This window comes from Saccopteryx leptura, chromosome 6 (genome assembly GCF_036850995.1).
Source record: "Saccopteryx leptura isolate mSacLep1 chromosome 6, mSacLep1_pri_phased_curated, whole genome shotgun sequence".
Classification (NCBI taxonomy): domain Eukaryota; kingdom Metazoa; phylum Chordata; class Mammalia; order Chiroptera; family Emballonuridae; genus Saccopteryx; species Saccopteryx leptura.
Window position 1 is genome coordinate 14,446,232 of NC_089508.1, and position 27,793 is coordinate 14,474,024.

General features: G+C 46.1%; 1 protein-coding gene across 5 annotated transcripts in view; it reads left to right on the top strand.

Annotated features, from left to right (window-relative positions):
* FOXN3 (forkhead box N3) overlaps positions 1–26,829 on the top strand; it is a 409,075-nt gene extending 382,246 nt beyond the window's left edge. For all 5 annotated transcript variants that reach the window (XM_066387948.1, XM_066387949.1, XM_066387946.1 and 2 more), the window contains 2 exons: positions 3,122–3,227; positions 20,180–26,829. In XM_066387948.1, coding sequence (XP_066244045.1) covers positions 3,122–3,227; positions 20,180–20,729 — 656 coding nt within the window. In that variant the 3' untranslated portion in view covers positions 20,730–26,829. The remainder of the gene's footprint in view (positions 1–3,121; positions 3,228–20,179) is intronic.
* The last annotated feature ends 964 nt before the right edge of the window (positions 26,830–27,793 follow it).

Below are 27,793 nucleotides of genomic sequence, written 5' to 3' on the forward strand. Positions count from 1 at the left end.
GGAACAGAAGCCGCAGAAGAGCAGTTGTTGTTCTTTCGACAACTCTGTAACCTGAAAGATGGCCAAGTCCTTCTGACGTGGTCTGGCTCTGGTCTCGTTTCGTTCATAATGGGTTTGCGACTCCCCTGGCATGGAGAAAGCACGGGCCACCTCAGGGTCGCTCTATCTGTGGATGTTGATTGTGTTGATGGTGACAATGGTACTGATAACTAACATGTAATTTTCTAAATAATCGTGCCTTTATTAACTCAGTAAAATCTCCAAATACTCTGTGAGATAAATACCATGTTTTGCCTCCATTGTACTTAAGTAGCTTTTTGAGGGGACACAGGCTGGAAATGACAAAGACGGGATGCAGATCTGGGTCGTCTGACCCCACAGCCTGGCTCTCAGCCACTGTGCTGAAGACCATGTCCTCATGACTGGTTTTCTCTGTGGGATAAAATCCAAACGGGTCTCATTCCTGCATTAGCAAAGCAGGATGCTTTAGCAAAGTCACTGTCTAGATTCTGTGCAAATGGTGCTTTTTATCACTTCTAGGCCTTGTAAATGTTGTTCCTCTGCCTACAGGAAGTCTTCCCAGATACCCCTTACTTTAGGTTGGGTGTCTCCACCCTGTATGCCCCAGCACTTACCTTAGTATATTTTCATTGCTTTTCATTCTTTTTCCATCCCACTTAAGTGTGATGACCCAATGTTCCCTTCACTTAATTCATTAGTTGATAGGATCTGTATAAGGGACTATAATAATTTTTACTGACAAGAATTGTAACTATGGTATGGGTTTTAAATATTTATCAGGTGCTCTGTTCTATCAGATTTGCTTGCTGCTCTTGATGAGACCCATAGTGACTGATATATTGGGTAGTGTTATCCGACTTAAACTGAATCCGTGGTTATCTGACTATTTTGAGGAAAGCACCACACAGCAAAAAAGTTGGAAGACCCTTTCTCTCAGTCCCCAAAACACGCAAATGGAAAGCCCGTCCTTTCAGACAGCATACAAGTTCACGGGCGCCCTGTCTGCAAACCCCAGAGTTCTGCTGGCCTTTGCATATCTTTTCTTGAGAATTCTTGGTATTTTTTCCCTATATTTTCTTCTCAGAACTCTCTAGTGTTATTTCTTACATTTAGATTTATTATCCATTTCTGATTAACTTGCATATATGGGATGAGGTTAGGATCAAGGTTCCTTTCTTTCCAAAAGGATCTTCCCGCATAGTATTATCTTGATGCTTTTGTCAAAAATCAGCTGACCACATATGGTTGGGTCTAGTTCTTGATTCTAGTTTGTTCCATTGATCTCTTTAATGCCGGTACCACACTGTCTTACAGCTTTATAGGAGATCTTGAAATCAGAGCATGTAAATTGGATAATAGAAATTTTAGACACTCTTTCTTTTAGAGAACTCATCAACTAAGCAAAGTATGGGAATCAGCTGCAGTATCACATTACAAGTTTCATGCCTGTAAGATGCTTGGTGAGTCTCCTGCCTGAGATGATCTATTATCTTCAGTCAGGCTAATAGTAAGGGATGAGGAGGAGTTCTCGATGGCTAGTTAAGCCTGCTTTCACAATTAACTATGGTCAGAAACAGCACTAGTAGTACTGACTTTGTGTAATAGTGTTGCTTCTCTGTCATGCCCCGCCCTTTGTAAAACCTAGTGACAAGAAAGAGCCTTACGCAGACCCGCATAAGACAAATGGCAGAAATGCTAGCAAGAGCTCCAAAACGCCCCCAAAAATCGTTCTATAACGTCATCCCACATTCAAGAGTGGACGTTCATACTGCGTGGTTCAAGGGTTGGAATGTTTATATAAACATGCTCTTAGAGACCTGGAATTTAGATGTGTAAGAAAGTACGTGTGTATTTTGTAGAATGTACTTTTTCTACACAAATAATACCATCTTTAAAAACTTAATATCCGGAGTAGTTTCCATTTTGGAATGTATAATTTTCTAAAGTTTTCTTTTCTTTTTTTTTTTTTTTTTTTTTTTTTTTTGGTGTGGTCTTTGGAAAAGCACAGTGCACAAAGTCTCGCGAGAACTGAACTGAAATCCCAGGGGAACCGGTGTTCTCACCTCATGCAGCACTCTGGCCCCGTTGACAAGGGAGGAGTGCTGGTAGGTGCGGTAAGAATCTTAGCTTGAACCCGACAGAACTGCTGTTGGGCAGTCGGAAGGAGTCAGGGGTCAGGGGTTTCCTGTGGTTGCCACTGCGAGTTTGTATGGAAAACGGACAGGGTCTGATGGCCACTGGCAAGAAGGTTAGGTTAGGGCTGGTGAGATTGGTTAGAGAAGGTGGACTGTTAGGTGAACCCAGGAGATTTGCTTGGGGGACGGTTCAGGAAGGAGCAAGCCGGGCCCTCCAGAGCGGGCTCTGGGTGGCTCTGAGACAGAAGCCAGAGCCACGCTGTCAACCCTCGTCCCGGCCACAGCGTGGAGGAGGGGCTTCGGTCCGGCAGCCCCGATCATTGTGCGGTGAGCGCCGAGGTGCCACGTGGCCTGTACCATCGGCTGTGCTCTTATTTCTGGCCGTCTTGTGCCCTTGTGGGATAAGGACAGACAGAGGGTGTGCTCGGCCTCTGACCAGGATGGGGAAGCAGGAGGAAGTATTTGGTTTGGACACCTGCGTTCAGTTGTGCCAGAGATCTTGAGATCTTGTTCGGGTCTGACTGGAGATAGACGCTTGTGTTTAGTGAATCCAAGAAAATCATGTTTGAAGCCCGCTCTTAAAACTCACCTTTTATTTTTATTTTTTTATGTTTAAACAAGGCATCGATAATTTGGTTGTAAGCTCTTGGTCTTACCTGGCTGACCGGACCTCTTTCCTTAAAGTGTGGTATCTTTCTTTCTGTCTTGCTCTCGGCACCTTTGTCTCTGTCTCTGTGTGTGTGTGTGTGTGTGTGTGTGTGTGTGTGTGTGTGTGTGGTGTCTGCCTGCCTCTGCTTACTTTCTATGCCTTTGTCTCTCTGCTTTCTCTTTCTCTCTCCCTCTCTCTCTCCCTCTCTCTCTCTCTCTCTCTCTCTCTCTCTCTCTCCACCCAGAATTCCTGAGTCAGCATGGAGATCGTCACAGTGGAACTCACGCACGGTGTCTTTTTCCCTTTTGCTTTCCAGTTCCTCCGGGAGTGATACAGAACGGAGCCCGGGTCCTGAGCCGAGGCCTGTTCCCCGGAGTCCGGCCATTGCCAATCACTCCCATCGGAATGACGGCTGCGGTGAGGTAAGGGCGGCCTCGCTGGCAGGGCCTGCCTCGTAGAGGGAGGGGCACCGGGTGTCCCGCGGGGGTGGGGAGGCCTGGCTGGGGTGGGGGCCGCGGCAGAGAACCAGCCTCTAAGGAGTGAAGACGAGAAACCTGATTTGAGTTTTTAAAAATTAAGTTAAAAGAACTCCCAGGGACCGCAGTCCGCATGCCAGCGTCTCCTTCGCAGGCTATCAGATGATCTTGCGTCTGTCTGCAGATGAGGAGATGCAGACAGATCTGATTAAGTTTGTTTTTATTCTAAGACAGCAGGGTAAGGTGGGCAGAGGGACACGTTGAGCAGGTTTGTTCGTTGGACTCTGGGCTGACGGGCCTAGCCCTGGATGCAGCCCTGTCACTGACCCGTCCCATGACTTGGGGTGGGTGTCTGACCTCGCCGGCCTCAGTTTCCTCATCGGGGCCGCGCCTCTACCTCTGCAGGGGTTGCGGTGAACACCAGAATGCAGAGTTGCGTGTTCAGAGTGCTTTGGTCCGTGGTCTGTGTGTAACAGGCGGCATCGTTTCCCTGCCGAAGTAACTGACCCCTCTTTCCTTGGGGAAGTTTTTCATTCCCTCCCTCTCTCCACCGCCGCCCAGACGGGGCTCCACCACCAGCTCAGAGCCTGCACGTGGGCCGGCCTGGATGCCTGCTCCTCTCTGCTTGGCCACTTCCCTGCCCGCTCCTGCCCACCCGTCTGCCACCAGCCATCGGCAGGACCTTCCCTGTCCCCCCCACGTCACCCAGACACCCCACCCCCATCCCATGCCCCCATCCCCTGCAGCCAGATGCGTTCCCCAGACATGCCCAGTGCTTGCCCGTTGACTCAGCCCGTTTCCTGCCCTCAGGTCCCCCTCAGCCTCCCACGCAGGGCAGCCGTCCTTCAAGACCCAGCCCACCCGAACTTCCTCAACCCACCTGTTCTGGGCTTGGCCTCGACCCAGCACCAGATGCATTTCTCTCTCCTTTGAACCCACCACCCTTTGCTATGGCTGGGTCCCTTTGATGAGTGACCCTGTGTCCCCCTGGTCCCGAGTGGCCTGCTGGCTGAGGACAGGGGCTGACGCCTCATCACCTGGCATGGCCCTGGGAAGGGGCTCGCTGGGAAGCGACCTGCCGCACTGCACTGCGTCCCTTCACAGCGTCACCTCCCTGCCTTTTTCCTGAACTTGTAGATTAAGTTCTCACCTGAAGGCCATTTTGTTTCCATAGTGTTTCATGTCCCAAAGGAAAGCGACCCAGAAAGTCTATTTCACTAGGGGCCTGAGGGAGATCAAGGCCTAGCTCCCTCATGTGAATCAGCGCGGGAGGCCTCTCCACTTGCCTGTGTTTGGGGTATTTGGGTTTTTTTTTTTAAGTTTTTCCAGCAAACCAAGCAATTCTTGCCAGGGTGGAAGTCACTTGATCTTCAGGGCAGACACTGGTGTCTGGAACTTCCTAAGGAGGGACCTCGGTAGGAGTAACAGAATTATAAACCACTTACCCTTTCACTAACCCAACATGGTGACACGTTCCAAAATATACGTGGGTAGGGTCTTTTTCTCTGCCTGCTTTCCTGTTCTCCTGTTCTCCTCAGATCTCTAGTTTTTGAGTTCGTAAATGGTAAGCCTCTTCCATGGCGCCGGAATCCCAGTGCCTTTCCCTCGCGTTGTGAGCGAGGCACTCTGTTTTCTGCTCTGCCTTAAAACCTTTTCTGCCTCGACTCTCCGTTCACCTTTCGGGCTGAGAAGACTTTGAGGCCGTAGGCTGTTTCCCATGGAGTGACAGTCTGTCCATTTCCATGAGCAGCTTCTAAGCGTAGACTTCCAGTCCGTCTTCTAGAGCATTCTTCCGGTGCTCTCCGGCGTGGCTGTGCGTGGGGGGCAAGCCGTTCCCTGTGGACGGGCACGGAAGAGCCACGTAGGGGGGACAGACTCCGCAGACCTGTTGGTCTTCGGCAGGAGCTGCCTTCTCATTTAATTATTACCCTCCTGGCATATGTTACAGTGGTACCTTGAGATATGAATTTAATTCATTCTGTAGCCGGGCTTGTAAGTCAAGTCAACTCGTATATCAAACTGCTGATACTGGACCCCGTGCACCAACTAGCGGCAGCTTCCCCGATCACAACTCCTATCTCGAAATTTCGCTTGGAATTCAAACAAAATACGGACCGAGTTGCAGCTCATATCTTAAAAAATTCTTATGTTGGTCTGTTCGTATCTCCGGGTACCACTGTATTGCAAATGTTACTAATTAATACCTTCTAGAGGCATTATTTAAAAATACTGATTTTCTTTCTCTGGTGAGAAGATAACAAAGCACTACAGTAAAAGAGTGAAAGCCTTAGGTCCTGGCTGGTTGGCTCAGCGGTAGAGTGTCAGCCCAGCGTGTGGAAGTCCCAGGTTCAATTCCTGGTCAGGGCACACAGGAGAAGCGCCCATCTGCTTCTCCACCCCTCCCCCTCTCCTTCCTCTCTGTCTCTCTCTTCCCCTCCCGCAGCCGAGGCTCCATTGGAGCAAAGTTGGCCCAGGCACTGAGGATGGCTCCATGGCCTCCACCTCAGGCACTAGAATGGCTCTGGTTGTAACAGAGCAGCTGCCTAGATGGGCAGAGCATCGCCCCCTGGTGGGCATGCCGGGTGGATCCCGGTCGGGCGCATGTGGGAGTCTATCTGCCTCCCACTTCTCACTTCAGAAAAATACAAAAAAAAAAGAGTGAAAGCCTTGTTTCTGGTTAAAAACAAGGTACCCCTTACTCGATCCAGTGGAGCTGCTCACTGCAGCTTCTTCCCCAGTCAGAGACCACAATACTGATTTTGGGCCCCGTCCAGAGACAGAAAAAAAATTGGGAACGGGTATACAGACAGAGAGACTTGAAGGGAAAGAGCCACTAACCAGGTAGAAAGCGATTAACCAAGTAACCAGAGGGTAAGAAAGAGAGCTCGGTGCTGTGGAGGGAGCCTGCAGGAAGCCACTGCGCCCCTGGGCTCGGGAACCAGGGCAGTGGGCGGAATGGTCCCTTGGGAGCGGGGACTCACACCTCCGGGAGTGCCACCCGCTGGGCCTGGCCTCTCGGAGCTCAGAGGAGGGGTGCTGGAGGACCAGAGGGGTCTCTGGGGGCGAGGCTCCTGCTGCTGGTGCAGGTGCCTGAAGGGGACGTGGAGAAATCGGTTCTCCAGGTCTTAGAACCACAAAGTGGATTCAGCAGCTACTAAAGGAATGAACGGCCGCCACAGAGGTGAGGAGGCGTCGCTGGGGTGTAGAGGGACAGGAAGGAGCACGCCCCTTCTTTCTCCACTGTTTCCGGGTCTCTCTGTGCCACCCCCAGTTGTCCGAGCCTCTCGTGGAGCCAGGCGGTGCAGACAGTGTGGCTTCCCCGCCCGGCCCCTTTGTAGGAAGGAGTATGGAAAGGTAGGCTGGGCTGAGTGGCAGTAGCTTCGCAATGACGTGACTTGGCCAAAGCCCGCCCACTACCAAAGCACGCATAGTCCCAGAGTGACCTTCCTGAGGAGTGTAGGAGTTTGAGCAGAATCATTTCATTAAAACACACAACCACCGTTTGCAGAAACTGACAGGTTACTAGTTGGCCTGGAGATAACTAGTTAAAGAAAACCTTCGTGCACTTCCGGTTCACTGTCCAAATTCTGCACCTCCCACTGCAGTTTGAAGAGAAACTGGACAGAGATCTGCTGCAAGCTCTGTAAGGTCAAGGACCCTCGCTAGTAGTACCAGTCCCTCTTTATGTCCCAAATGCTTTCCATATAGTCGGCACTGAGATGGTGTTAGGAAACAATGAACGTAAACTAGCTACATAAAGTATGCTGAATCGGTGTCTGTGTAAAACCCAATAAGAAGTGTTTTGGGGAGAAAACTTTATTTTGCTCTTTCACATTCACTGTGATTTAAATTTCTTTTTAGTTTGGGCTTGTGTCAATTGAACCAAATTCAGCGGAGGTTAAAAGGAAAACAGCCTAACAGAGTAAAAACAACAGCAAATGTCCTCTGTCAGACCACATGGCACTGACCAGGGGTGCCCGGGGCAATGCACGTTTCCTGTGGGTCACTGTCCCCATCAGTTCAGCTGGGGCCAGAGGGAAGGCCAGCGAGTCATTAGCACCCACTAAAGACCAATTTCCTACTCTGCTTTGTGTGACAGGTTTTCTGTGTGAGTCTAAGCGACTTCTCCTTAAGTGAAAATATTTGTCTTGCAGGGATTTTTTTCCCCTCCACTGAGTGGCAAAGGCCATGTTTGTTTGTCTTAACTCTGAAACCATTATTGACATAGATGAAGTGTTACTTTTATTAGCTGATCATTACACAGCTTGTATTTGCTGGGTTCCTTTGCATATAATTATGATGTGAAATCTCCTTGTAAGAGTATCTGTCAATAGTGTAATTGACTTTTACAGTGTTGACTTTTTACTCAATAACCTCAGAGATTGGCCCATCCTTAAATGTTAGAAACCTGCTTATTTTTAAATCTGCCTGGGCGTCGAGTCCTCAAGACACATTATCCTCAAAATAACTGCTCACACGTCTTCAAGTTTTATGCCTGTGTCTTCTGGTCCTTTACCGGTGAGTTTCTTACAGAGAATACATTGAGTGGAACCATTAGAGCCCTGGAAGACCATTCCCAGCCCTCTGGGGAAATGGGAGCCCCAGTTTCTTACAGTCATAGCATTATGGGGTGCCTCCCAGGTAGGGACCCTGGATCTGAGCCACCTTGCTTTCAACTCTTAGGGTTCTTTTTGACCCCAAGTAACCACGCAGGTAGCAGAGAAGAACTAAATGTCCAGGACTTGTCAGGGGGAATTGGAGTGAACTGATGGGAGTAGGGTTCTTCATAAGGCAACGAGCCCAGAAATTGCACACAGAAGCATGGAAATCAGGTTTCCTGGGTTCGTTCGTACCCTGTGGCTTTGTGACCTCGGGCAAATGTGCCTGGAAAAATCAGCACCTGCCTCATGGGTTGTTAAAATTAACAGTGATATGCCTGGCACATAATATGTGTTATGCAGGTGTTCGATAAATAAGGTGGAAAAGCAAATAACCCGATTCAGAAATGGGCCAAGAACTGGGAGACATTTCTTTAAGGAAGATCTACGAATGGCCAGTAAATAAGCACATGAACAGGTGCTCAACATCACTATAATTATTAGGGAAGTGCAAACCAAAATGACAGTGAGATACCATCTCACACCCATTGGGATGGCTACTATTTAAAAAACACACACAAACAGAAAATAACCAGTGTTGACAAGGATGTGGAAAAATTGGAACCCTTGTGCCCTGCTAGTAGGAATGTCAAGAGTTGCAGCTACAGTGAAAAAATGGTGTGGCTGTCTCGCAAAAAATTAAAAGTAGAATTACCACATGGCCCAGCAATTCCACTACTGGATATATACCCCAAAGAATTGAAAGCAGTGTTTTAAGGAGATATTTGTATATCCATGTTCATAGCAGCATTATTCACAGTAGCTAAATGTATAAGCAACTCCAGTGTCCATCAGCAAATGAATGAATAAGCAAAATATGGTGTATATATACATGTGGAATATTATAATTCAGCCTTAGGAAGGAAAGTCTATAATATGCTACAGTGTGGATCTACCTTGAGGACATTATGGTGAGTGAAGTAAGCCGGTCACAACAAGACAAATGTATGAGTAGTCGACACAGAGACAGAAAGTAGAATGGTGGTTGCCCAGGACTGGGAGGAGAGAGAAATGGGGAGTTGCTGTTTTAAAGGGTAGAGAGCGGTGGGTTTTACAAGATGAAGAGCTCTGGAGATGGATGATGGTGATGCTAGCATTGTGTTACGGGTGTATTAAGTTGGAAAAACAATAAAATTAATCACGTGGAGGGCCTACCCTCCATAGACCTTCCCAGGTTGCCTTTCTGAGTGCCCCAGACCCTGGGGGAAGGCTTAGATCAACCGTCGGGCAGTGCACATTTGTGGCAAAGCCACTGCTTTTGGGGAGTGATGGTAGTATGAGGACCGCAAGTCTAAACCAGAGCATGTTACACAATTATATGGAAGTTCCGTGTAATCACCATCTAAGGCTGCTTAGTTTTATTTGAATCTCTTAGGACCTCAAGCAAAAACTTCAAGTCCCATGGAACATGAAGCGAGTCAGGAATTTAATGGTCCTATTATAATACAAAACATTAATATTTGAGGTCCTGTCAAAACAGAGTCATTAGGAAGATCCATCTATCAGTCTAAGATCTGCTCCCTGGCAACTGTCTTTGTCTTTTCCATTGAGAAGATGTTTATAACAAGTTTAGGAAGTCGGCAACCTTCAGTATTAAGATTTGGGCGTGATCTGGTTATACATCTTGAAGGAAAATGTGCCAATGATCTTTTTTGTTGTATATGTATTGAGTTTTGTTTTGTTTTTAAAGACCAAGCATCTGTCAGCTTTTGTCTTCTGAAATCATAGTATTTGAAGGCAACTCTGAAACCAAGTATTAGATTATGCTGAGTTTGTGATGGGAGGGTAGAGGAGGAGATGCTAAAGGGATAGATTAAAGGCAACGGGAGAAAGAAATACCAGGAAGACAGAGCATGTGCTTGAGTTCCCGCTGGGCCCCTGTCTCTGTGTTTTGTCTTTCCTCTTGGCTCTTCTGGTCCAGAAATCGAAACAATAACCGGCAAACTTACTGTGTGAAATTCGATCATGCTGGAGTTGCTTCTCATGTTTTACATCAGTGGCATTGGTCCTGGTGGCTTTTCTTACTGTATCTGAAATCCTCGGAACGCCTAGTGACTCTGGGTTTGTGCCAAATGCAAAACAATGGGTGGAGGAGAGTTTTAGGATCTTTTTTTACTTGTGTTCTGTGACCTGATGTTGAGATGGAGTCACACTTATCTCAGTGGCTTAGGGAGATGATATGCAGCTTATGGGGAAAAATTGTGCCCCCAGCTCCACCCTGGAGACGACCACAGAGGCAGAACTTCAGGGATTGTTGAATTATGCTTCTCAGGAAGTGCTAACCAGCTGAGCAGGCATCTAGGACCCCTGCACCTGCTCTAATTATACCATTCATATCATTAGAAGACACTCATGAGTCAACCACCCAGCTGAAAAATGAAAGCGTTACTGATACTTTTGTCTTCCCTGAAAGGTAAGCACGATCCCAAATTTTGTATACAGGGTGAGGCAAAAGTAGGTTTACACTTGTTAGTACACAAAACACAAGGGTTTATTTCTGTTATTATTTATTATTATATTATTTTCCATACAAAAACTGTAAACCTACTATTGCCCCAGCCTGTATACTGTATCCGTGCTTTTCAAAGTATGTTTTATACTCATAAGCAGTATACTGTTCAGTTCTGCCTGGTTTCGGGTTTTATGTAACTGGAATGATACACTATGTGTCTTCCAACTTGCTTTTTTTACTCCGCATTGAGTCTGCGCTGCTGATGTAGTTGCAGTTGCATCATTGTCACAGCTGTGTAATATTCCATTCTGTGACTAGACCACAATTTTTTTTTTAAAAAAAGCTATTTGAATCATTTACCATCCTTTACTGGTTACAAACACGCTGCTATGGAAATTCATTTACACGTCTCCAGTTCCATTTAAGATGCACATCTGGTGGGAACTTGTTGGTTGGCAGGGTACATGCATGCTCAGCTTTACAAGGTAGCACCCAATTGTTTCCTAAAGTGTCAGTGTCCATTCACTCTCCTGCTGGTGGGGTATGATGGGTCCTTCCCATCCTCTGCACCTTCACCAACATTTGGAACCGTCATACTTTTAAATTTCAGCCAATCTGGTGAATATATAATGGTATCTCATTGTGCTTTAATTTCCATTTCTCTTGTTGCAGTTTTTTATGTAGTTAATCAGCTGTTTGAATGTGCTCTTTGATGGCTTGCCTATTTATCATTTTGCTCATTTTTCTATTGGGTTATTTCTTTTTTTCTTAACTTTCTAGTTCTTTGTATATTCTGAATATTAATCCTTAATTGACTGTGTATGTTGCAAATAACTTTTCTTAACTTGTGGAAGGTCATTTCACTCTGTAATAGTATTTTTTGGTGAACAGAAACTCTTAATTTTTATGTTTATGAACCATTTTTATGAAATCTGGTCCCTACTCTGATATGTAGTCTTCTGTAGCTTTTTCTAAAAGACTTAAAGTTTTTTCTTTCACATATAGGTCTATAATCCACCTGGAGTTAGTTAATTATACATTGAATTTTTTTTCCAGCATCCTTGCAAAATAAACTACCTTAGTAATTTTAATAATTTATCTTCTGTAAAGAATGGTGGCCTGGCCCAATGGTGGCGCAGTGGATAAAGCATCAACCTGGAACGCTGAGTTCCCCAGTTCGAAGCCCTGGGCTTGCCTGGTCAAGGCACATACGGGAAGTAACTACTAGGAGTTCATGCTTCCTGTTTCTCCCCCGCCCCTCCTCTTTCTCTAAAAATCAATCAATCAATCAATCAATAAATAAATAAATAAAAAGAATGGTGGGGGTTTTTTCTTTATAATTTTTTTTTTTTTTTTTTTTTTTTTTTTTTTTTTTTTACAGAGGCAGAGATAGACAGGGACAGACAGACAGGAACAGAGAGAGATGAGAAGCATCAATCATCAGTTTCTCGTTGCGCGTTGCAACTTCTTAGTTGTTCATTGATTGCTTTCTCACATGTGCCTTGACTGCGCGCCTTCAGCGGGCCTTCAGCAGACTGAGTAACCCCCTGCTGGAGCCAGCAACCTTGGGTCTAAGCTGGTGAGCTCTTTGCTCAAGCCAGATGAGCCCGCGCTCAAGTTGGCGACCTCTGGGTCTCGAACCTGGGTCCTTCCGCATCCCAGTCCGACGCTCTATCCACTGCGCCACCACCTGGTCAGGCTGTAATTTTTATCTTTTAATTTTCCTGTCCTGTTACACAGTTCAGGACCTCTGAGTCATACTAATAGACATCTTTATGTTGTTTCTTATTTTAAAAGGAGCTATGTTATTGATTCACAATTAATAGAGGGTTTATTATAGGTTTTTTAGAAAATGTATTTTATATCATAACAAAAAATTCTTCTAGTTTGCTTATAACATTTTATTATAAATGGTTGTTGAATTTTATTTTTAAAAAGTTTACCTATGTTAAGATAACTAAAAGTTTTCTTTCGTTTTTTTTACTGTGGTGAATTACATTATAAATTTTTAAATTTTGAATTAACTTGTTTTTTTTTAAATATAGTTGCTGATGATACAGTATATTTCTTTACATATTGCTAGAGTGGGTAAGTTAATATTTTTTGTAAGAATTTTGCATTTTTTATACCCCATGTTTCTCCAGTGCTACCTTTATCTAGTTTTAGTGTCAAAATTACATTATTTCTATAAAATGAGGAGTATTCACTCTTAGATTCTTTGAAAGAGTTTATGTAATAGAGGAGTTAATCTATTACTTAATGTTTGATGGAACTTCCTTGCAAGATGGTCTGGACTAATGTTTTCTGTGTGGGATGATTGATAACTATTGATTTAATTTTTTAATGATTACAGCATGGCTGTTTTAAAATCTCTATTTATTAGGTCAAATCTTCTAAATACTGATTGTGTGAGAGAGAGAGATGGGGGAAGGCTAATCAAATACAGAGAATTATGTATTAAAATTTCCTATTACAGTATGGATTTGACCATTTCTCCTTGTAATTTTCTATTTGGGGTATTGATATTTTCAAGCCACCTTATTGGAGGTATTCATGTTTAGAACTGTTTTATCTTTCTGGTAAATTGAACCTTTATGAATGTTTAATGGCTTTCTTTATATATAGTAATGATTTTTGCCTTAAAAACCTATGTTATGGGGTTTTGATATAGCTACACCAGCATGGCATAATACAGCATTTTCCATTCTTTTACTTTTACCCTTTATTTGTGTGTTTTAGGTTTGTCTCTTATAAATAGCATATGACTTTGGTTGTTGGTAATGATCTTTACCTTTTGAGAAAGTTTTGTAGCGCATCTTTAATAACATGTTGGGATTTATTTCTCTCATCTTGTTCTGCAATGTCTGTGTGTCCCACTTTTTCCACATTGTTTTCCCTTTCTAGTATTATCTGAAATTGATCAAGACTCTCCACTCCTCATCCCCTCGTTCTTGCTTTTCTAATGGTTTGTCAGCTGTACATTTTGTTTCTCTTCTTTGAGTGTTGATCCTGGAACTTTTAACATGAATATTTTAAAATGTCTTAAAGTTAATCAATATCTTTAACCTCCTGATCAATCCAAGGTCCTTGGAATGCTTTGACATCTGTTCTGTTCCCTACCTCCCAGATGATCTGCTACACTTGCCCAATACTTTGATTCTGCTTCCGTTTCTTTTTGGTTTTTATGTCACTGGGACATTATTATTATATTGTTCGGTCTATACTTGATTACATTTTCTTTGCTTATCATTTCTTCTTGTTTCTCAAACCTCCTTTTTTGGATCATTTCATTTTTCGTGAAATATATTCTTAAATTTTTTTCTCTACAGAGTATCTGCATTCAGTTAAAACCCTGACTTTTTGTCTGAAAAATATATTTATTTAGCCCTTATTCTCAGAAGATAGTGTTACTGGATATACATTCTAGGCCAACAGTTATTTTTTTTTCTGCCTCATACTTGGAGAATATTGTTCTACTGTTATCTGTCTCACTATTTTATCTTAATTGGTACTCTTTGTTATGTGTGGTGTGTTTTCCTTTTGTGACTTTGCAGTCTGTCTTTTTTGAGGTTTTTTTTTAATGATGTGTCTAGATATGGATTCTTTTTTATTTATTCTCCATGGGGTTTATTGGCTTTCTGTATCTGAGGGTTGGTACCTTCATCAAAACTAGAGAATTCTCAGCTGTTTTTCATTCAGGTATTGGCTATTCTCTGTTTTTCTTTCCCATCCGGAAGCCCCAGCAGAATTACATCTTACCATATTCCACATTGCCCAACCTTTCTCTCATAGTTTCCATCCCTTCGTCTCTCTTGGTTGCATTTTATATACTATATATCTTCTCATTTTTCTTCCAGTTCATTGATTTTTCTCTTCTGGCTCTAATTGATTCTTTAATTTCAGGGGTATTTTTTATCTTGGGAAATTCTATTTGATGCTTTCCAAAATCTGTCTACTTCATTTTAATCATCTATTCTTTCTTTCTGATTTCTTTCCATTTCTTCTTTAATTTCATTACACAAACTTTACATTCTGTACCTTCTTGTTTCCATATTTGTAGGCTCTGCGGTTCAGAATCTGTAGGGTTTTGTTGTTTTTCTGTTGTCTCTTGCTTATGGTGGCTTATTTCTTTTGTGTTTAATGCCTTTTGGATTATGAGCCTGTGTTTCTTCAAACCTTGTCTGTGGGGATCCTTTGAGGCCTGGGTTTACAGTTAGATTCTTGCAGAGGGGTTGTGTCTTCTTCTGGTAGGCATCATTGGGCACTTTAAATATAGCTCACGGTTTTGGTCCACACAGTAGAATTCTGGCTTTATACCCACAAGACATCAGGCTTGTGGTTAAAAATCCTCAGGGGAGACTTTTCTTGTCTCCAGTCCCACCTGGAGCCGAGGTTCAGGCTGACTTGATCCACACTGCCTGCCTCTGAGGGCAGTTACTTTTCCCTGGGACTCCACTGAGGATGTCACCGGTCCAGTGCCCAGCTTATTACACAGTATTTTGACATTGACCTGTTCTTGGTGACCTGTTTGCTGGCATGCTTGGTGATTTTAGATGATGAGCTGCTTTTCGAATATTTGCTTGAACTTTAACCTGGGAAAATTCTAGGGTTTTTTTTTTTTTCAAGAGAGGTTTTGCTCTTAAAACTTCTGCTGGGAACCTGGGGACCACTCTGACCCCCTTTGAGGGGCCACCACTTTTCTTGTGTCCCTCCACTGGCGTAAGCATTTGCTGCAAGGAACCCCCGGCTTGATTGGTTGTGAGCTGCTCACATTTCAGAGTAGGTCCCTTTTATTATCAATATCTCACTGGTCATTTGTGAGTGTGAAGTTCTGGTGCCTGTGTGCCAGCGGGTCTCTGAGGTCGCCCTTATTCCAGCGAACCCAGCACTGAATGGACGTCGCTGGACTTGATCCGGATTTTTTATATAATAGCCGGAAGGATGCTTTCCACATGTCTCCTCTGTCCCCCAGCTGGAAGTGGCAGCCTCCGTCGTCTCTTCTCTGCCATGTCTGTCCTCCTGTGGGTGGTTTTGCACAGACGCTCTGCACTAGCCCTGGGGCTGCGTTGACAATCCCGTTAACCCACCTGCCTCTCTTCCTGTCCTGGCAGAGGTCAGCCTGCTCAGGTAAATCCTAGGAAGGACAGCCTCCTCCTTAATGATGGCCTCTAGGTTTAAAGCCATCTGTTCCAGAGAGAACCCTAGGGCCCAGGTGAGAGGTGGAGGTGAGCAAACTGGTAGAGAAAACAGCAAGTTAGTTGGCCATGTCTCATCAGAACCTATGCCTTAACTGCTTAGTTGCAAGAATTGCTCATTCTTGGCTTGAACAACTGTGATCTCTCACCTCTGTGTTCCCATCCGTTTGAGGAGAGATTGAATACCAGGTGTTCATTTGAGATTAATAAAATGTGCTTTTTTGTTGAGGCCTTGTACAGTCAGGTGGCTTTGATTTATGCTAACATGGTAACTTTGAGTATTGTCACATGTAAATTCAGTTAAACTGAACAATTGCAGGCATTTCAAATGTATCGTGTTCATTTTAATGAAGGCTGTTGGCAAAGGTGGTTAGAAATTTACCTTCCAACATGTTCAGGATGTCTGGTTTCTTCTTCCAGGCATGGGGCCCCCTGTGGTGGCACCCTCTGCGGCGGCAGGTTTCTGACACCGCGTCAGTGCCGCTGGCCGGCACCAACATGAACGACGTTGAGTCGTTATTAATAATTGAAGGAGCTCGTCACTTCCTGCTGTGTGTGTAATTTATGGATTATGAGCCCACACTAAAAACCCAAGGACAGTGAGTTTTTACCAAGTGAGAAAAGATACACTTATGTTTTCATCTTAACTCCCTGAAGCTATGCTGTGCACCTGTTTTCATCTAGAAACACTGTCAGCGCATATATTGGTTTCCTGTCTCCATCATAGGAAACATTTTGCTCCGAGGGAGACATTTCAAATTCCTGCTTGAATCATCTCTGAGAACTTAGGGGGGCCGCCTTGGGCCAGTCACCAGGCTCCCCGAGTTTCTGTTTGTTTACCTATAAAACGGTTGAGGTGGGCCAGTGATCCCAGCTGGGGGTGTTTGGACCCGCCGTTGGCACGGAGCGTGAGTCCAGGCAGTATCAGAGACCCTGCCCAGCACAGCCTTGATTCGTGGGCCGTGGGAGTGATTCTCCTCGCTGTTCTCCTTTCATTCCCGGGTCTCTTTAAGAGGAACGTCTCAGTTTGGTACCTCTCTAATGCTTGCATATCTCCTTTGAGAAAGGGAAATTCGCAGCCCAGAATCTTTCTTCTCATAATATAGCATGTGGCTAAAATGCTGTATCGTCGCTTTCATTCTAGTGTATTTCTCCCAATCTCCACCCCCAACTGTTTATTTAAAAAAAATTTTAACGTAGTTATCTTTTTTATTTTTTTATTTATTGATTTTTAGAGAGAGGGGAGAGAGAGAGAGAAAGAGAGAGAGAGATGAGGGAGAGCAGGAAGCATCGACTTCCTATCTATGCCTTGACCAGGCAAGCCCAGGGTTTCAAACCGGGTGACCTCGGCATTCCAAGTCAACACTTTATCCACTGCACCACCACAGGTCAGGACTAAAAATTTGATTGAACCCATAGAAAGAGAAGAAAAAAGCGCAGTACACACCATATGCCTTTCACTTAGAATCACCAAGAATTAGATTTTTGGACACTTACCTTATTTCATACTCTTTTGCTCTAAGGATTCTCTCCCTCTCCGCATCTGTTCAGGGAGGTATCATGTTCTACCTCACTGCAGTAATAAAGTGAGTCATATGTTCCACGTTAATAAGTAAGGATTCAGGACCAAATAGGTTTTCCTAAAAGCCTAATATTAGCCCTGTTTACTCGCCCAAGTGCAGTTGAGATCACTCCGAAACTAGTTCAGTAGACCCATCACTGAATTAATTTTTTTATTTTTACCTGAATCAACAAAGATCAAGAGAGCCATTACACGAGATTTTTGTTTGCTTTCATGGCTATTAATAGTTACCCATACAATTAATTACATTAACCAAGTTTCGTGTGTAGTAACCCCTCAAAGGAGTCTTTTCCCGGTCACTTTTATATTATCCAAGGCAGAGCCAACAAACAGGAAATCTGCAGAAAATAAATATCATGGAGCCGCTCCCCAAAGCTCGGGGGCGTATTTCCAGGCAAGCCCCCGAAGAATTTCTCTCCCAGGCCCTCTTCGCTGTTACTGTATGCTGCATCCTCATACGTTCCCTGAGCCAGACCAGAAAGACAACAGCACCGCTCAGGGTAAGCATGCTGCAGCAGTGAGGTATCTGACAGGAGAGGAGACCGAGCCAGAATTCTCCCGCAACCACTAAGAACTATCCTCTGCACGGGGCTCTTTGTTTTATCACACTGCCCTGGGAGGTAGAGGGGCAATCTGAAGATCACTGATACAGTGCTGGGATGTGAATTCATGTCTGTCTGTCTTGCAAGCCAGGCTCTTTCTTTCTATGAGGACGGGGGATGGGAGTGGAATGGATCTGGGATCTTCAGGTGTGGGAGAAGCTGGGGCCCGTCGGGAGCCAGCTAGGACTTCAGTGTGCACCTGCACACATTGTAATTGGTGGGGCTGATCATGGTGGTCCCGAGGCGGCCAGCGAAACAAAGGATGAGTTTTAGTATTGGCCCTCACGCATTTTGCTGGTGCACATTGCTATGCTGGTGCATGTCCCCACCAGCTTAAATTTAGCAGAACATCGAAAGGAGGGAGACCGCCCTAGACCTCCCTCCTGGCTACACCATTTAGGGCAGGAACTCTCCTCCCTTTCCCCCGCTGCCTGGGCTGCAACCAGGGTCTTGCTGAGCCTTGAGACCCACAGTGGGGTGATAGGAGACAAAGGGAAAGGGCTCTCAACCGTATCCCGTGGGGGGGCCTGACCTCACGGCCTTTCCCCCGGCCACATCCTTAGGAAGTATCTGAGAAGGCATGTTGCTAGAGATCACAGTCATCTTCCCAGTCCTCCTGCTCTCGGCCCCACGGTTCCATCGGCTCCTGCACTTCTATCTGTGTGTGCCCACTCTGAACCTGGCACGGCGCTAGGAGCCACGGGGCACGTGTCAGTGACTGAGCCCTGCCTCACGGAGCTCACGCTCTCATGGGAAGCACAGACGTTGAGCGGTCGTCGCTTGATGCTGGTGGGAACCTCTGTCTACGGAGGACTTAGACTTGGGGTTGTGTAGGAAGGAGAAGTAGGCTCCTGTCACCCAGATCAGGTAGATGAGCTGACAAGAAACAGGGCCGGTGGGATGCAGTACATCATCTTACCTCCTGCCCCGACCCTCAGCCCTCACGTCCAACTTCAGAAGCCGTGTCTCCCGTAGACCTTCCCCTTGCGCCCTCCTCTGCCCCCTCCAGCTGTACGTAAACCCTCCTGCAGGGATCCCTCTCTCTGATCACCGACCCTTCCGAGCACCTGCTGGGGGCCAGGCAGCATCAGAATTGCAGCAGCCATGCAGACGGGTCGGGGCCCACCATGGGGAGTGTGTGGCCTGACCGGGACTGAACATCACAGCCCTTGCTCTCAAGGTGGGTGTGGGTCAGACACCTGCCGGCATTTACTCCCGGCCTTGGCCCAGTGACCCTGCGACTGCTCCCACTTTGCTCGTGAGGAAGCAGTTTATTGCAGACATAAAGAGGCGATAAAACAATGAGAGGCGTCTAATGAGAATGTACAGCAGGGGACTGAGTCACAGGGAAATCAGAAAGGAGGGAGACCTGGTCTGATGAGGTCGCTAAGAGCTCAAGCGTGAACGTCAGAATTTGGTTCCGGTCTTAGCTCTGCTGCTTACTGGCCGTGTGGCTTTAAGTAAGTCACTAAACTCCTCCAGATCCTTCTTCTGGCGCCTATAAAATAAGGATGCTCACATCCTTATTTCAATGCAGTCACCTACGCAGACTTGGCAGGGCGTCTGGCTAGTGCTCCCTCTTTGATCTAGCCATGACCTGCTTCTCTGACCGTCAGCATCTTTGTGACGGTGTCTGTATCTGATCCCACCCCAGGTGCCTCCCCCAGGGCCCTCCCTGCGGCCATAAGTGTGTGTGTGTGGGGGAGTGTCAGGCAACATTCGCAGGATAAATGAACGAGGTAGGGGAACACATGCGTGAATAGCTGTCGCCACATGGCAGGTACCTCTTTTTTCCTCCGCACGGGATTTAGTCTTCTGCAAAAAGCTCCTAATGTAGCCGGTTTTTCCTCTGAAGGACGCAGCCCAGCGTTGCCTGGCGGCGTCTGCTCCCCGGAGGTGGCGGATCTGGGAAACCCAGCACAGCGTGATTTTTATGGCTTCATATAAGAGACAGCGTTTCCACCGCTGTCACTTGGGGAGAGTGTTGTTCTGACATCTCAGCCGCACAAATTGAGTGAAAACGCCAGCGACGGGAGAGGAGCAGGGGAGACGGAGGTGTGGGATCCTGGGCAGGGGAGACGGACGTGTGGGATCCCGGGCAGGGGGGACGGAGGTGTGGGATCCCGGGCAGGGGGGACGGAGGTGTGGGGATCTCGGGCAGGGGAGATGGAGGTGTGGGATCCCGGGCAGGGGGGACGGAGGTGTGGGGATCCCGGGCAGGGGAGACGGACGTGTGGGGATCTCGGGCCCTGGCTTTCACAGCAGAGCCACCGGCCGCCCGCAGCCGGCACATGCGCATCAGAGGACCCGGTGTGCGAACGCAGCACTGGGGGGCCGCGGGGTCTCGTCGCAGGGGCTTAACCTGTGTCCTTTCTGTCTCCCGCCCCTCCCGCTGCCCTGTCCCCGCAGGAACGGCCTCAGCAGCTGCAGGACGCGGACTGAGAGCGAGCCGTCGTGCGGCTCCCCGGTGGTCAGCGGGGACCCCAAGGAGGACCACAACTACAGCAGTGCCAAGTCCTCCAACGCCAGGAGCACCTCGCCCACCAGCGACTCGGTCTCCTCCTCCTCGGCCGACGACCACTTCGAGTTTGCCACCAAGGGGGGCCCGGAGGGCAGCGAGGGCAGCGAGCGCAGCTTCCAGAGCCACGAGAGCCACAGCGAGGCGGAGGAGGACGGCAGGAAACACGGCCCCAAGGAGGCCAAGGAGGCCCTGGGGGACAGCGGCTACGCGTCCCAGCACAAGAAGCGCCAGCACTTCGCCAAGGCGAGGAAGGTCCCCAGCGACACGCTGCCCCTCAAAAAGAGACGCACGGAAAAGCCCCCCGAGAGCGACGACGAGGAGATGAAGGAGGCCGCGGGGTCGCTCCTGCACTTGGCAGGGATCCGGTCCTGTCTGAACAACATCACCAATCGGACGGCAAAGGGGCAGAAAGAGCAAAAGGAAACCACAAAAAATTAAAAACAAGTCACTGATTTGTTTTGAACTTAACGGCCATTTGGTTTCAGCATGTCAGGAGATTTCTAATGATTTGTGGCAATATCAGCAATTTGTTTTTGTTCCTTTTTTTTCTTTCTTTTTTGGTTTGGTTTTCTTTCTTTTCTATACTTTTTTTTTTTTTTTAATTTACCCCCCTTCTTTGTTTTGGACCCTTGAGAATTTTATTTTTAAAGGAGATTGAAGCCATAGAACTCATATTGACATTCAGCTGTTTTACAGAAGCTTTTCATTATCTGAAGACAAAACCGAAAAAGCCAAAATTACCATTGCTTCCTCCAGCTTGTCAGAAGCATGTGGCTGAATCCGCAGGGATGTCGAGGATAATGCCACGGAATACCCATACTTGGCACCTAGAAGGCACGTGTGCAGAGTCCTCATCGATCAGGCCCAATCGTTAGGTGTAAAAGGTCAGGATGTCCGCCCAGTTGGGTTCACAGAGTGAAGGTGCATGGGCAGTCCGGCAGAAGGAGGCTCCTCTCACCCCCCGAGGGGCAAACCCAGGCTTGTGGCACCAGGCAGTGAGTGTACTGTGCCAGGGAAGCCTTTGGCAGTGCCACTCAGCGTGCAGGAGCAGGGCCCAGGGGTCATCAGTCCTCCGTGCTTCTTAATTGTGAAGTCCTCTAACAACTTACAAGGTGGACACTGGACCATTCATGTACACTGGGTGTCAATGACTAAGGAAAAGAAATGGGGTCAACTTTTAGTGATGTTCCTAATCATTGAATTTTAGTCTATATTAAATTAAGAGAATGTTCCACAAGCCATAAGCCTGAAGGTTGGCCACACACCTATACACACACACACACACACACACACACACACGAGAGGGTGGGGTGAGAGAGAGAGAAAACATGCTATGTTTTCTTAACTGCCCAAGTGAAAATCAAGTCTGAGGATTTACAATAGCTGTTTAGGAAGGAAATAATGGTACATATCTTTTTCTGTCTGTCAAAACTATTTGATCTAAGTGAAAACAAGCAAAAAGCTATGGAACCTGCCATTAGTATTGTGGTATATTTTTACAAGATGAAAGGCACATTGATGGACAAAAAGAGGCATACATGGTTTAAAAAACAAAACTCCTATACTGCCCTTAAAATGGAGTTTGCAAATAATGTCAGTCAGGATTCATCTTTGCAAAAATCAGTGATTTCCACATTCAGCCAGTATAGCCAGCAGAAATTTCTGATCCACAATGCATGGATTCCTTCAAAAAAAAGAAAAAAAAAATCACAAAAACACAAACTTTTTTTATTCAAAAATAAAGTTCTTGTAAGGTAAATAATGTATTTAGCATGAAGCATGAATTATTTTCATATAAATATAGAAAATAGAGAAAAGGCTATGCCTCTAATTTTTAAGCCCTTAGGCTTAGAGGTTCTTTGAGTTTTCTTTTTCTTTTTTTCCTTTCTTTTGTTTTGTTTTGTTTTGTTTTTTTTCCCCCCGATTCTTTTGTTTTGGTTTTTCAAAGCAGGTGTTTAAGGTTTAACCTTCTTCAGGGACAAACTCTGACTGTTGGGGAACTAACTCTGCAATATAAAAAATATCTTCATGTTCCGATAGGGCCTGCCTTGTCTGCACTTCAGCCTCGACCCCCTCTGATTCTCTGCTAAGACATGTGTCCTTTCTCTCTGTCTGGACATGTTTATCCTGACGCAATAATTTGAGGGCAAACCTAGTAGTGAGTGTGTATGATAGAATCAGGAGAATTATGGGACGCTGACCTTAGAAAACCATCACCGCAATTTGATCCTAGGAGAAAGGCAGTGAATAATTATGCAAATTAGCCAGGAGAAGGAAAAAACGCGCTCATGGGCCTTATTGGATGAGGGTGTGAGTTTAGGGTCCGCGGGAAGGAGGAAGTGATGCCGGTGTTGGAAGGACCAGCCCCAGGTTGTCCTGGGACGCCATCCTGTGGTGGGAGGGAGGGGCTGGCCATCACTACCACCTGGAATGAAGCCCACCTAGACTGTGAGAGCTGAATTTAGATAACAGCCCAGAAACTCCTGTTATCTTTGCCTGAAAGAAATTATTGGGGGAAATCCAAAGAGAAATCTCTAGAAGAATATGATCTTCCACCCATATGGAGGGAGATGGTAAAACACAAACAGAAACGCCCCACCCCTGTGGCTTGGGCTGTGTGGGGTGAGGTTGAGTGTTTAAGGGCACTACAGCATGGGCCAGTGGGGCCCATGTGTGAGCACCTGGCGCTGTCAGAACCTCCATCAGCAGGACAGTGGAAAGCCACTGGTGTGTACCCGTGCTCTTCTTCCTCTGGGTTGCTGATGGAGAGGCCCCCAAAATGTCTACACCTATACAGCAGGTCAGATTCGTTCCGAACCTGCTCTCTCCCAGCATGTTTGTTCAGGGTGTAGGTGGGAATAAGGATATATTTTTGAAGTACTCTGTTCCCTCCATCTTACCAAACATTTGACACCCCCAAAAGCCATCCACAGCTCTGGAACCTGAGGGGACGACACTTTGATTTGTGCTGTCACCTTGATCAAGCCCAGGAGACTCCCACCCCTTCACCCCCAAGATAACATTTCGACTTCCCTCCTGAAAGGCAGAGTAAACATTCAGGACTGTTTCTGGCAGGGGACTTCTTCCAATTAAAACCCCCACAGTGGGCTGTCTCCCCTCATTTCATTTTTTCTAAATGGGCAAAGACCTCTTTTAGAAAATAATAAAATGCAATGTGTGTGATTTACTTTTCTGATCTCTTTGAGAAATAGATAACTATCTTATAAAAGTGTGTTCTTAACTCCAGAACCACTCTTTTTGCATAAATACCTCATCGGGCAGCTTTCTAAGTGTTATTTTCCTGAGTGTCCCTCCGCCCCTTCATCGGGGCCACTGGGAGACTCACAGGGGAAACTTTAGTGAGGGTACTTTTTTCTATTTTTCTTCTGTTTTTGGAGGCATACACATTTATGCATAACCAAAACAATGGCTCAATTGTGTTTAACTTTGTATTTCAATTGTTGAGAAGAAAAAAAAAAAGTATCGATGTGTATGTGGCCGTTCGTAGTGAATTCATTGCAGAATGAGGTTGTCCATGTCCCCTCCAAGCCAAGGGGCAGGAGGCACCCTCTCTTCACCCCCTCCTCCAAGAGCAGTAGAGAATTTAAGCACAAGCCTATTTGTGAAAGACTATTTTGCTCAAGTTGTAATTCACTCTAGTCTTGGAATTCCTTCCCAAATGTCAGGTGTTCTTTTAGCTTCCAAACTAGCATATGTATCCATTAGTCTGACTTTGACAGTCGCCTGTGCACCATTCAAGAGGTGTGGTGGCTTTGCTTTCATTTCTCCTGCGGGAGAAGTGGCGTTTCATGTGTCATTCCAGTATCTCACATACTCACGTGGGGCGGGGGGGAGGGGATCGGGGAACTATAGCAATATTTAAAGATGCTTTGGAAAACAGCCGTGAACACTTCCGCACCATGACATCTACAGTGACTTGCTGTTGGCCCTTGGACACGTTTAAGAGAAAGAGACTGTCTCTTTTTTCTTAAATGACATACACATAGACAGTTATTTTTTATGCTACTACAGTTGTCTTTTATCTTTATCTAGTACTACGTGGAAAGGGTTTGTTTGCATCCTAGATTTTTCCCAGCCTTATAATATGCCATAAGCTCCTACTTCCCCCTCCCCGTCTCGAATCAGTGTACTTTGAAGAGTCCTTTGTTTGGTAAAGCTGTCTGTCCGAAACGAAAATGAACCAAACCCACGTTCAGAGGGTGTTTGGAGACAGCTGTGGCAGGTTTCAGACTTGGGGCTGAGTTCTTAAGAAGGAATGTGTCGGAGGCCTTTCCCAAGAACTGGTTTTTCTTGTAGAGGCATTCAACGTGGGCACGGCAGTTACCGCTGTGGGCGTTCTGGAAGAGGCCCGTCTCTGAGTGGTGTTCCTGGCTGAGGGACAGCGTCCGACTGCGGGTTCCGTAGAGTGAATTCCGCCCGAATGGCTTTTGATCCCAGCTCATTGCTGGGACACACCACGACTGCTCAGTGCCAAGTGCTGCATCCCACACCGCAAGTGTGGGCCCTTAGCCTCTCATTGAAGGGCTCTTGGAGAAGGAATCAGAGCTGTGTACGAGTGACCTACATGGGAGGGTATTCCCTATGGGACTGGATTCTATTCAATGTGACTTCTCTTTCCCTTTAAACTTGATTCAGGTTGGGAGTCCTTTCTTTCTGGTGGATCACAGCTGCCCAGATGTTGCAACTTATTTTTATGTTTCTGTAGAGAAGTATTTTTTTTTCCTTTCATCTTCAGGATTTTTGCCACCAAAAGAACACATTTGAACTCTGTGTCCCCTCTTGATTGTGACTTACCAGTGTTGACAGTTAAATCCTTAGTGTCATAGGTCCCGGCCCTCCAATACTATATCAAACACTGTTATGCACATAATGCAGCACTGTGATCTAATTTAAATAATACTTTTTTATTATTTATACTACTATATATAATATACATCAACACTTTTGCTATATAACCTAAGTGGATAACCCTCTCTTAGTTACCTGCCAAACTGGGGACTTCGGTTTATATTGCAGTTAACACAGTTACAAAGTTGTAATGGTGTCTTTTTCCCTTTGTAACTGAATGTGTAAATCAAAGTATATACATTGTGTGGTGTTCCTGTTCCTGGATTTTCACGAGGATTTACACACGGCATTCAGTGTTCTGTATAGACCTGCCTACCTTTGTGAATTCATCTGTTGACCCCTCTTCCTCAGAGAGAGTGCCCACACTGGTGGCTAACTCCTTGTGTCCTCTCTCTCTCCTACTGGTCATTCTTGAATTAAGCACAGACTCGTCAGCTCAGTTGCTTTATCATCCAAATGCGTGTGACCTTGCCATTCTTCCACAGTTCCCACAAACAAGTGCTAGCTTCACTGACAAAAAAAAAAAATTAAGGGAGGAAAAGACAAATTTTGAAAACAATCCATCTTTTAACAGCCGAAACCGATATGTCTATGGTGCTGTCTCCTGCTGTCTGTCGTACTTTTAAAATCAGACCTAGGTGGAAGGTCACTTTCTGACTCAACTGTGATGTGCTCACAAGGACTCTCCTGTTTGTTTCGTTAGCGCTGAAATCAAGACTGTTTATTTGGGATATATGCCACAGTGCTTTCCACTGTGCTTCGTTTGCGAAAGTGGAGAACAGCCTTCCCTGCTTTCGCAAATAATTAATATTCCATATTGGATTCTCAAAGACTTCGATATGGTGAGCCTATCAAACCTAGAAATTGTATTTCATCCTTTTATGACTGTGGCCTGAGTTCCCCAACACTCTCCCCATCCCCCCCCATGTTTTTTTTTTTTTTCAGATGAAATCTAGCACCATTTCAGTTCTCTAAACATTCAGCTTTTTCCTGAGTATGTACATTGAGGCCATCAGAGCTCATAGCTGATTCAGTAAGTTTCACACTGTGTCATTCACACTCACTACTTACACTGCCATGCTGACAATGTCGAGGATCAAGTATCCGTGTGTGTCTGGGAGGCATTCTACACATGTACCTTTGTTCTTTGTATTCTCTTGATTCTGTAACACTTCGGAGTTTTGTTGTTTGTTTTACAGAACAATAACAGTGATAAAGCAATCAGAAGACCAAGAGGTTTACGATCAGTGCTTAGGGGGTCGTCCGACCTTAGCTGGCCGATAGACCTACATGGCCAAATTAATTCACTAGAGTAATAATTTTTTTTCAGAAGCCAATTTTCTTTTCTGTATTTTCTGTATGAAACTGCCAATATCATGGTTAGAAAGGGAGAACCGTAGAGGAGAAGGAAGGCGATGTTCAGTGGCGTTCACGCTATGGAGCAGTGTGGAGGCAGCACAGTCAGCCGAACTCGAGGGACCTGATGGTGTTGCTTTGGAGGCATCCATAACTTGCATTTCGCATTCTTCATATGTAATCATATTGCCAAAGACAAACTATTTCATCATTTATTGTAAATAACACTTCCCCCCCCCCCCCCCGAACCTACCATAAAGTTTCTGTGATGTATTGTCTTCCAGTTGCAATAAAAATTACTGAGTTGCATCAATTGCAGGTTCGGGCCACGTGGTTTTGTGTGCACTGCGTCTCCGTCTGCGCACGCTGAGCAGTGAGTGCCCGTCTGCACTGGGGTGTGCTGTGTGTATCAGTCCGCCGTTCGGGTCGCGGATGGGCTCACTGCACCCGTCCTCACGCGGGCTTTCCTTTGGTGGGATGTCACCTTTCTGCAACTACGGAAGTGGGCAGCCCAAGGCTGGGCTCCCCTGTGGGTCTTGGGAATTCCAGCACTGGTCTGAGCAGTTGCTGGACAGCAGGCTTTCCACCGTGGGCCTAGGAGCCGGTGGTTCAGACAGCACGCTTTTCATTCGGAAGTTGTCAAGTGATAAACTAAAAACTATGTTAGGACTGGAACCTGCCAGCCTATCACACGTCCCAAGGGTTTCTTGTAATCACTTTCCTAATCCTTGGATGCGACCACTGAAATATCCTCTCTGCCCAACACACACACCAGGGGCCGGCAAGACGCTGGTGGGAGGGAGAAGTGGCTGGGACAAGTGAGAGGTCACGGTGCTGTCGCCACGCTGGAGGGGTGGAGGGATGGTGTTCCCACAGAGCTTTGCTGGTTCCTCTTGTGATAGTTTTGTGTTGCAGTGCGCTCAGTAGACCTGTAACCCCGGCAGAGCTGCTGCTCCCCTCCTGCTGGGCCCCCATTCGCTGGTGTCTGGGAAGCCCAGGCTGTGCCTCCTGTGGTCGGGGCAGTACTGCAAGGTCAGTGGTCACCTAGGGGTCCCGTGTCTGCCAGCCATCCTGTCCTCTGTTTCCATGGCAGGAATCACCTTCAAAACTGCTGTTTCCTCGTAGTTCATTTTCAATATTGGGGAACAGTTGATGGGGAAGGAAAACAGAATGTCATTTGGATCAGATCTGATGGATCAGGTAGCTGGCCAAGTTCAGAGATGCTTAAGGCCAAACATAAAGCATGGCTCCCATAAAACAGCCCACCTCAAACGTTT